This window comes from Diabrotica undecimpunctata, chromosome 5 (assembly GCF_040954645.1).
Source record: "Diabrotica undecimpunctata isolate CICGRU chromosome 5, icDiaUnde3, whole genome shotgun sequence".
Taxonomy (NCBI): domain Eukaryota; kingdom Metazoa; phylum Arthropoda; class Insecta; order Coleoptera; family Chrysomelidae; genus Diabrotica; species Diabrotica undecimpunctata.
In genome coordinates, this window is record NC_092807.1 from 17,314,389 (window position 1) to 17,326,134 (window position 11,746).

The window sequence follows — 11,746 nt, forward strand, 5'->3', positions numbered from 1 at the left end:
ACACTATTTCTGAGTACATTGCATATTCTGCAGTACAGAAGTTACGATCCCTTTTTGAATAACACTGGATATATACCATCCATTCCTGGTAATCATTTAGTTCTTGAGGGCCTCTGTAAAGCTTCGTTACCTACTGATCCTCAGTCAATTGGTGATTCAACTATATGTGATGCAGGGAAGTACACTCTGGAAGAGTGTACTTCCCTGCATCACATTTGCAGGGAAGAGGTTTAATCCCATTATTAGAAATTCATCGTGACACTGATTCTATTGATCGTGTGATCGTGACAGAAATTCTAATGCATCGTAACACTTAAAATTATTTATTTTTCTACGTCGTTTTCTTTTTATTTTTAACAAAATTCGTAAACATGTACTTTAAGAAATAAATGCTTAAAGATTATACAAAAATATTGTATAAAAAAGGAACATCGTAATTAAATTACTTACAAAAATTAGTGGAATAAAACATGAAACTTAAAGGTTCAGATTGCAGGTATATTTAAATTATTTTGCCTCAAATTCTTCGTTATCAGACAACTGATTCGTTATAGCTGATGAGTTCGAATACGATGGTGAAACAGTTTCGTCTTTAAAATTCAGTTCTTGCTCGCCTAAAGTGAACTGCATTTCCGTCCCGTTGAATGTAGATGTATTGAGATGGTTCATTGGAGATAATGTATCTGATCTAACTGATGTAAAAGTATTAGAAGAGTTGGTCGCACGGAAATGATGATGAGGAGCATCTGTAGCGATCGCCTGTCCATAAAATTGCAGTTCACGGTCCAATAAATCCATCAACTTACGTTTTACTCCAAATCTAGCATATTCAGGTATTTGTTTCAATGGATTTACCAAAGATAGCAGAAATAATTTATCACAATCATTTTCTGCTTCTTGTACTCGTTCTTGTCTCGTTTGAACGCTCTTTTCTACAGCATTAACTAATATTTCACCAACGGGGTCTGTTTTATTTGTTTTTGGAACAGGAGACGTCGACCTTTGTAGTGGGGATATTACAATTGGAGTAATTGGAGGATTACGTTGATCGTCGTCTGTCGTCGATGAGTTGGGGAGAGGTTGGGTTACAACAGCTTTTTCCAAAAATGATAACGATTTAAAGTAAACATAAATTGGCCGTTTCCTTGGACCACCTCCAGAATTCGTTTGTTTTTGCAGTCTCATCTCTCTTGCGTAACTATCGCGAAGGCTTTTCCAGCGGCGATGTAGTTGTTGTTCTGTAACAAGAAAAACACATTAAAAATATACTAACAGAAATACGCATTTTATTTGAATTTTACTTGATGATCTCAAAAATAATATAAAGTTTTAAAATATCTGATTACACGAACATTAAGCATATTGAAATAATGTAATCAATTTAAAGTGATTTTCTTGAACCCTATATGGCATAGCGTTGCTCTCAGGCAACACTGAAATTAAATTCAGTGAGAAAACTAATCTTTTGCCTTTTAGTGATTTTAAAGTGCGTATTATGTAGTCAAAGACACATTCTATCAAAGTGATCGCATATTTCCCTGTCAGTACATCAAAGCAAGTTTTCGCGCTAAAAGTTTTGAGATCTTGTCATCAGTCATTTTTTATACGTGTGCGGTACAAGTACTTGTAAATTGAGTCATTTTATACTATTTCTAAACATAAAGTTCTCTTTTTGACTAATATATATATATATATATATATATATATATATATATATATATATATATATATATATATATATATATATATATATATATATATATATTTACACGACCCGACTATAGCTCCTCTTTTCAAAATGCGGTTATAAGTCGTCTTCTAGAAGGAGTGAATATCTTTAAAATATTATTCGTGTATATTAATTTTTTTACAATTCTTATAATGTATCGAAAATAAAAACATTATAATTTTTTATACAATTACCAAATTAAAATCAATTGGTCTTCCATCTAAAATTACTATACATACCTCCTCCAATGTATATTAAATCAACAAAATAAATCTTTCTGCTATTCAAAATATACGTCAAAACTACATTACAGTGGTTTACTCCTCCAAATATAAATCAGAGACTAAACGACGGTGGATACGTAAACCAAATAATATATTAGAGTATATTTGGCGCGAAAAAATCTGTAAGCCTAACGATTTCTAACGTTTTGTTTTGCAGTGATAAAATATTCTTTATTCATATTACACGTGTAGTGCACTGGAAACTCTAGGTATTGTACTTATATAATTTTTATTTTGTTACAGAACGGGTAATAAATACAATTTAATATTGTTTCAATTTAATAGGTAGTTGGATTGAACAAAACTACTAGATAATTATGCAAAATAATATATTTTCTGTCTTCTCCACATTACACATCAGATATTTTTGTACACTTTACAAATATATCTGAACTACATTTATAAACACATATTATACAGTGTATCAAGGGATTGCTTTAACTATACATGTAATGGATCAAAAATTTTTGAATCTCGTTTTGATATTTTGGCGTCTCGGCTGGTTAGAGTTGCACAAGTTTGACTTGAATGTTTGAAATTGACTTGAGTTTGACTTAATTTCCAGTCAAACTCAAGTCAATCCTTCTGACAAATAATTCTTCTTCCTGTGTCACTCCTATCGGAGATTGGAAATCATCAAGGCTATCCTGACCTTGTTTACAGCTGACCTAAAGAGTTCATTAGTGGTGCAGCCAAAAAACTCTCTCAAATTCCGCAACCATTCTTTTACGATCCAGATTCCGTTTTCCTTTTATTTTTCCTTGAATTATATTTTGAAGTAATGCGTATTTATGTCCTTTCATTAGGTGACCCAAATATTCTTTTCTTCATTTTATCGTTGGTAAAAATTTCTGGGTCTTTTCCTTTCCTTCTTAATAAGTTCCCAAGTATTTGTAACTTGATACTTTTTCAATTTGAATGCTGTTTATACTAATATATGCTGGTTGTGTCATGTTTTCACTGAAGACCATATACTTGTTTTTTTATATTGATATTTCTGCCATAATTGTTGCAAGCAATATTTATGTTTGTAAGTAATCGTTGTAATTCTTCTACTGTTCTTACAACTAATACAGTGTCATCCGCGTATTCAATATTATTTATAACCTCTCCACTGATTACGATTCATTCGTTTGCTTGCAAAAGGGGTTTCTGGCAGATGCTTTCACTATAAACATTACATAGCAGCGGTGACAAGATGCCTCCCTGTCATACTCCTCTACGTATTTCTATTGCCTGTGATGTCTTATTTTCTATTTTTATGATATTTTCCTGATTCCAATATATTTATATTGAGAATTATTCGCAGATCTTTATTATCTATGTCCTCTCTTTCAAGAATATCGCTTAGCTTATCATGGCGTACTCTGTCAAACTTTGGCAAATAATTCAAGTCAAGTCAAACTGGTCAATGGTTAAGGCTTTGAAAATTCAAACTGTTTGTTAAACTAGTTTGAAAGAGTTTGAAAATAATTTATTTATTTTAGTAGATATACTTTTGTTTCAAGATAAAAATAATATTAAGATGCCAATTTAAATAACAAAATTCGATTCAGGTCAGAATAGAGTCGTAAATTCAAGAAAATGATTCATTTACACTTAAAATTGCCTGCTTAGCAAGTTTCATTTTATCGGTGATAATTTTATGCCTTCTATTCTGTCAACGATATCATTTTTTTGTTTATTTAAATGTTGCATAGATTACGGCAAAAAATCCGTTGGATAGTTTTTTTATAATACCAAGTGTATCTGATTTAGTGAAATGGATCCGATTTTTGTGAAATTTTGTATTTTGACATAATTTCATATTTTGAAAAACTTTTATTAATATAATTTTGCCGTATTATTGACCGAAATGAATTTTTTTTTTCTCAACTGTCACGGACAACTTGAATTTTAAAAAGTAAACATGTGCTTGAAATTATTTTCAGATCAAGCAGGCCGGGACCCCAAAACATCAATACGAGCATAAAAATTTTGTATAAAAGTATAAGAGTATAAAAAAAAAGTAGGGTTCAAATTTTTGCCCACTCAGTTAAACAATACTTAGATATTTTATCACCAGTATATTTTTAGGATGAAACCAATTCGTTTTTGTAACAGAGCGTTAAGTCCCGTAAAAATTAACCAATCAGTAAGCGAGAAAGTAAATTCAACTGAAATTCTTTCGGTAAGTTCCAGTTAGATTTTTAAAAAAACATTGCTTATACTTAAATAAAAAAAATATTTTGTAGATCAAAAGCTCTCGATTTTATAGTGGATCTAAAGAAAATATACTCCCTTGTAATTTTACACTACAAGAACAACATAACAAAGATGAAGATCAGTATAAAGTTGGTAAAAAAACCGCTAATGAAATATTACCGATTGAAAATTCTAATGCATCTGACATTTCTTCCGTAAGTTTAACATTTAAGAGCATTTTATTCTCAAATATGAACGGTATGCGGCAAAATAAACAGTACTAAAATGCGTATGCCTCAGATTTGTATGTGTCATTCGCCGAAACGTATTAAGTGATTTCTGAACGACGTTATAACTTATGTGAATGTCATGATAATTTTAGGTGCTTCAGGATGGTTCTTAGTTTTGCAGAAAATTTTCCAAAAAGCTTAAAATCGACAATAGTTTTAGCAGGACGGGCAATCTGTCACACGGTCAGTGAGTCTCTTCGAATACTGTTCAGTGATTTTCCATACCCATCGCAATTATCAGGCCTAACATAACTAACACCACATGATAGTACATATGGGGAATGCTGAAGGAGGCAGACCGATACAATGTCTGACATTCCGGAATAACAAACTCCAATTAGATTTTTTTAGTGCCAGAGGGCATCTTTAACATCTATTTTATCGGAAACGTCGTCGTGAATAATGTTGGTAAGGCTATATCATGTATACTAAATATATAGATATTTATATACATTTCAATATTCATTTCAGTACTGTTTATTTTACCGCCTACTGTATTTCCCTACTTCAGTCACTTTTTACTATGAAAAATAATTTTAGGAAATATCCTTAAGTTCCCCTCAATTTTATGGTTCACCTGACAGTATCTTCACACCTGAAGAAAGTGATAAAGATAACACAGATTCTCCAGACTTAGAAACTCCATCACCAGCTTCTGATGAAATGTTAGATTCCAATTATGTTCCCTTCGATGATTCTTCAGTAAGTGCAATAAAACTTTTAAAAGAATAAAATGTGTTGTGTACTCTGTAATATTGAAATGGATAACAGAAAAAATATAATATTTATTTAATTGGGTTTTTAGGAAAAGTCTTCAGGTTCTCCAGAAATAAATAATTTTTCTTCCCACTTTTGTCCAAAAAAAGTTAACAAAGATGAGTTAAATATTGAGGTAAGTTTATTTCAAATATTTTAGCAATATAATTCAAAGCACATACTTTTTAGGAACAATCTAATTCACCTTCGTCTTCTGTCAGCCTAAAAATCCATCAACATGTGGAAGAAACTTGCAATATAAATACGAAGTCTTTAAAAAAATCTGTTTTTTGTTACTTTTGTGAATCAGTTGTATTAAATTTTCCTAGACATATACTACGAAATCATCAAAGCGAATTAGAAGTTCAAAAAATTTTGGTTTACCCTCCAAGAAGTAAAACGAGAAAGCAATTGTTATTTGCTTTGAGAAAAAAGGGAAACTATTTGTTAGGTTCTGCAAATTTAAAACCAGTTAGGAAAGGATCTGCAGATACAAACTACCTACCGTGTGACCACTGCTTCGGCATGTATTCGGCAAAAAACTTATGGCGCCACAGAAAAATATGTAATCCTGATTCAATAACCAGAAATTCCCAATCACAAGCACAAAATTTCTTATTAAGGCACCTTAAATTGGACACTTATTTAAAAGAAACTGTTTTTCCTCGAATGCGAGCAGACAATGTATCACTCGTGGCTAAAAAAGATCCGCTCATTTGTGCGTTTGGCTCAAGATATTTGAAGATCCATAGAGAACAACACTTTATACCAGTAGCGTCAAGAAAAATGAGGGAATTAGCTAAAATTGTTATCGAACTAAGAAAAAATAGTTCCTCAATCAAAACGCTTTTTGACTCGTTGAAACCAGAATATTACGATTCTTTAGTTTTTGCTACTAAAATAGTTTCAAAATATGATAACGAGAGCAAAACTTTTAAAGCTCCATCATTTGCTAAAAATATTGGCACTACATTAAAACAGTGTTGTGATATAGCACTTATGCTTAATGCGAAAAAGTCTGAGTTTACAGTTAGAAGTGCCAGCGCTAAAGCTGACTTAAAATCTTTAATACAAATAATAGAAGGAAATTGGAAATATGATATTTCCAGTCAAGCTGCAAATGATTTAGACATGAAAAAATGGAACAAAGTGACGTTAATACCACTAGCAAGTGACCTTAAGCTATTGAAAAACTATCTCGTGCGAAGGGCAAATGAATCTTGTGATAAATTACAGAAAAATAATAATGATATTAATTCTTACGTGTTTCTGTTAGAAACTATATATTGCCGTCTTATCTTATTAAATAGAAGGCGCCCTGGTGAATTAGAAAGAATGACCATACAGAGTTACATTAGCGCTAAAGATAATCAATGTTATGAAGAATTTTCTGAAGCAATTTCAGAAACCGAAAGAATTTTAATGAAAAGTTTTAGAAGAATAGTAATAAAAGGTAAAAGGGGACGTGGTGTACCCGTCCTAGTAAGTAAGGATGTACAAGAACACTTAGAAATGATTACAAAATGTAGAGATTTACTTTTAAAAACACCTAGTATTTACCTTTTTGTTAATCCAAAATTTGATAAACCAATTCGAGGGTATGAAGTAATGTCAAAATATGCTAAATTATGCGGAGCTAAAAATCCTAGTGCTCTTACATGTACAAGGCTGAGAAAACATCTAGCAACTCTAACCCAGTTGTTTACCATGTCGGAAAATGACATGGAGCAACTGGCTTCATTTATGGGGCACACATTAGGAATTCATCGATCTTCATATAGACTCCCCGATGACATTTATCAAACTGTAAAGATCTCTAAGTTGCTCATGTTAATGGAGAAAGGTAAAGCAGGTCAATTCAAGGGAAAAAGTTTAGAAGAAATAGAGATAAATTTGAAAGAAGACATTATGGAAGATGATGATGGACATAATAACGAGGTATTTGGGGAACAAAATAATGAAAGCAATGATGTTATTGAATCAAAAGGTTCAGAAAGTTGTAATAATGAAAAAAAGGGAATATTGGATATGAAGGCAAAAAATAAAAAAAGGGTTTTAGTTCCGTGGACAGAAAATCAGAAGAAAGTAGTCAAAATGTATTTTAAAACCCACATTAAACAAAAGAGGCCCCCCAAAAAATCGGAATGTGAAGATCTGATTTTAAAAAATCCTGATATATTAAAAAATAAAAATTTGCTCAAAATAAAGGTCTTCGTTCAAAATGAATATAAAAAGTGTTAAATATCCAAGTTTTTTTCGAAATTCAGTTTTTGCAATATATTCTGAGTTTTCGTTAAGTATTTTTATTTGTGTTTATATATTCAGTTTTGTTCATATTTTTATTATTTGTTTTTAAATATAAATAATGATTAAAATTAAATATTTATAACGAACATATAGGTATACATGTTTTTTTTCGTTAACCCTTGTTAAAAATTTACAGATGATTATCAATAATATATATATAGCCCTTAAATAATCAAATTCGTTTACAATATAACAAATACATTACATTTGAATTCATTTTTCGTTTTCACCATCACTTTTATTGTGAACAAAAACCTGTCTACTTTGATTCAGATTTTTTGTTAAAATATATATATTATATTACTTTAAATATTAAAGAAAGATTGGAAGACTATTAAGTAGTTTTCGAATCATTATTCCAGAGGAGGACTAAACCACCGTAATATAAAAATAGGAAGAACTAAGGTCGGTAAACTATAATTTGAATATACGTAACGAAATATACGCCGACGCTGGCGACACAACAAGTAATGTGGCGATCATATTGAACTAAAGTATTCAAACGTACAAAAACATGCAATAACTCATCCATCTGAAATTTTGCTCAATGGTTTAGAATGACGTTTAGACTTCTTTTATAATGATTGCGATAAGTCCTCCGTATACGGAGGACCTACCACAGTGGAGGACCTATTATATGTAAATTTCCTATATAAGGAGGAGCTATCCACTGGTGCGTATATATATATATATATATATATATATATATATATATATATATATATATATGTAGAGTGACGGGGCAAAGTGATCTAAGTGCCAAAAAACATTTTATTGGGAAAACACAAAAAACCGTTTTTGAATCAAATTTATTGTCGTAAATCGTTTATTTAAAAATAAAAACTGTTAAATTAAGTCATTTTAAATATTAAACATGCTTCAAATATAACACATATTACAAAAAATGAAAATGATAAAGTGCTTAAACTGTCAAAATGTTTAAAAAATATTGTTTATTGTCTTTCTTTTTAGATTCTTTTAAAGGTAAGGAATTTGGAAGAGAAGACAGTGTAGCATTTTTGATGGTAGTGGCAGTAATGCCAGGTTTTAGGACTATACAACTTTCCCACGGTGCTAAATCACAGTAACTTTTCTTGTACATGACGGTCCCAGGGTTGTTCTTTGAAACTCGAATCCAAACAGCTGTAGAAATTCCAAGTTTGGCTGTATTCAGAAACGCGGAAGAGGCTGCATCAAAATCAAAAAACGTTTTCTCGTCACCCATGTTCAGAACTTTGTAAGGACGTGAAGGTCTCGCTGTGACTATCGCCTTTATAACATCCTGCATATTAATTAGCTTGCATTGTCTTGCTCTTTTTTCGATTAAAGCAAAATCCCGATCTGAAGCTGAGAACGAATGACCTGATACAAGAAACTTATGATCAATCGTTTCAAAAACTTCATGGCAGACAAGAAAAATGTACAAGAACAAAAGCATTCTGTTTTTGAACTGACCTGCACAGTTATCACTCCAAACGCACAGATTTTTTTGTATGTATTGAGTAGTCCACAGTTTAGTGTTTGTAAAAGGCAAGATGCCATTTGGTTGCCTCCTCTTCCTGATTGCCCCTCATGCCAAATACACATCAATCCATCATCTGTATCAGCCACGTGAATACCAAAGTTGTAACCAGATATTTGGCGGGAATAGTACATACTACTGTGAGTTAGTTTCGGGAAACGAAAAAACTTTCTGCAAATCCATTGTTATGGTGCACGTGTCACTTACTGGCAAGGTGCTTCGTATAAAGTCGCTTTTTATAGATGCGAAAACAGCTTCTACTTGGCGGTGATGTAACTCAAGTTTTGTTGTCCCTGTTTTCTTGGTTGCTGGGTCAGAACTTTTGGTTGATATGCTCAGTTGATCGCATGTTTTGCAAGTATCTACTCGTGGTCGACGGAAGGATAGGTTCGGAAAATCCTTCAAAAAAACACTTCGGTAAAACTTGTGTGAAATATGAGTACAAGGATTCTTTTCTTGAAATGCCCTGAAAAGCCTATGCACATTCAGATCAGAGCTCAAATACTCTTTGTCCGACTTAAGTCGGTTGTAATGACTGACATCTCTAGGGAAGCTATTAATATGTTGTTTCACTAAACGACGATCATGGACAGTGAATTTAAACATTTTTGCACCACCTCGCTTGTCTGTGTACATGTAATCCCCACTTTTTTTCTTCTTGACAATGGTTGTAATCCTTTGGGGAGTAACAGCAACAATCTTCATGAATGTCTGTTTACAAACTTTTTGTAAACCTCCCTTACCATCAGGAACAGTGTAACTCATAGTGCATTGGCGTCGGCTCTCTGAATCATCATCGTAAGTACCATGACGACGTCGTGTCACCGAAAGTATCTGAGTCAGTCCCATAAGATTACTACCCTGTGCATTTAAATCCAGTGAATAGTAGGACTCATGGAGTTGCATCTTCTCTATTCCAGTCAGTTCCTTACAATAGCTGTACTTACATTTGCATTCAACCTGAAAACAAAAAAGCAAAATATAAGGTTACATTGCAAATATTGGTTTTTGTTGCTAACGTCATTATTGCACACATACTCGAAAATAAAAATTAATACTAACCTCGTTTTTAGGTTTACGTCTTGCCGGAACTAGTTTTTTAAATTTATCGGTAGTGTACGAATTTCCCCTAACTCGTGCCTCACTCTGTATTTTTCTCTTACGTTTTTTGTTTTTAACTGTTTCATCACGACAAAATGCTTGTTCATTCATTATTTCATGCAAAATAGGAATTTTAACCTTAAAACGACACGTTCCCGAACGTTTATAAGCAACTACTACTGACATGGAACAATACTAATAAAGAAGCATGGCACTTAGAACAGTTTGGCCGGACACGTCCGAAGGACATACCGCTAGCTTGATCATGCAGTCAATTTTTAAATTAGGTAACAGTAGAATAGGGACTTAAATCACAGTGGGGCTATTGGCGATGGCACATAGAACACTTTGAGTGGAAAAAGTGATTTTTTGATTTTTTGGCACTTAGATCACTTTGCCCCGTCACTCTACATATATATATATATATATATATATATATATATATATATATATATATATATATATATATATATATATATATAATAACAACATTTAAAATTCATGAAATATAGGGTTAAAATTATAAAGCATAATGATAAACAACGATGGTGATCTAGCGTCGAGGGTATGTCCTACTGGGTTGTTATTTACGCCACTGCTGTTGTCTCATGTAAAATTGTTTCTTAAATTTTTTGACGCTTTTAATATACATTTCTCCTACATAATTATTTTCCTTCTCATCTTCGTTACGATCTTATTGTTTTCTTACTCATAAGAAAGTCATGTAAGTATTACATGTTTTACTGAATAAATTTTAATGGTATACTTACCGAAATCCCTTTTCTCGTGAACTGTTGCGTCTTCATTGTCAAGAAATATATTTACAATTTCTTCCCAAGCCCTCTTCTTCATCTCCCTATTTGAATAATCACTGCACCCAACGTCCCATATAACAGGACGCTGTTGAATTTCAACAATAAACTCTTTCACATCAAGCGATTCCATCGCTGTGTACGTTTCCTACGGCCATGTGTAATAAACTGCTTAGAAAAAGAAAACCATAACATATAGGTGGCGCCACTGCTGAGTAGCACGTTGGGTCGACGAAGGTCGATCTAGTCGCGGCACCTGCACGTTGGCAGTGTTCATAATTGGTTCGCTCGACCCAAGTAGCGGTATTCAATCAGGAAGCCTCGTCCGTCACAGCTCTTTACATTGATTATAAGCATTATACAAATGTTTTTAGATGACATATCAGCTAACAGATTTAATAATATTTTGCAAAAAAAAAAACTTTCATGCAGGTTTTCTTCTTCTCAGTAATAGCTAGGTATTTCGTCAATTAAAAATCCACCATCTGGTAAATGTTGCTTCATTGGTGAACATAATATTATTAATAAAATATCTATCGGCCTCATGTTTGCTCATAATACGTTCTTCAAAATGACACCTCCATCGAACAAGGTGTAACTAAAGTTAGATCTATTTTCAGATTTCAACACAGGCGAATTCAGTAAAAAATTGCGCACACGTCAATATAAACGGCATAGTTTAATTTTCAATAGTTTCGCTAATACTTCGTGTGTCATTTTAGCGTGAACAAGGCAGTAACACTGTTACTCCCTATGTCAAA

At 32.4% G+C, this 11,746-nt stretch overlaps 1 protein-coding gene across 1 annotated transcript; it reads right to left on the reverse strand.

Moving 5' to 3' along the window:
* Positions 1-307: 307 nt before the first annotated feature.
* LOC140440542 (uncharacterized) lies at positions 308-11,186 on the reverse strand. Its single transcript, XM_072530919.1, has 2 exons — positions 10,944-11,186; positions 308-1,238 (listed from the first exon to the last, which is right to left on the reverse strand). The coding sequence occupies exons 1-2, from the start codon at positions 11,116-11,118 to the stop codon at positions 508-510; spliced, it is 906 nt and encodes a 301-aa protein (XP_072387020.1). The 5' UTR covers positions 11,119-11,186; the 3' UTR covers positions 308-507.
* Positions 11,187-11,746: the final 560 nt, after the last annotated feature.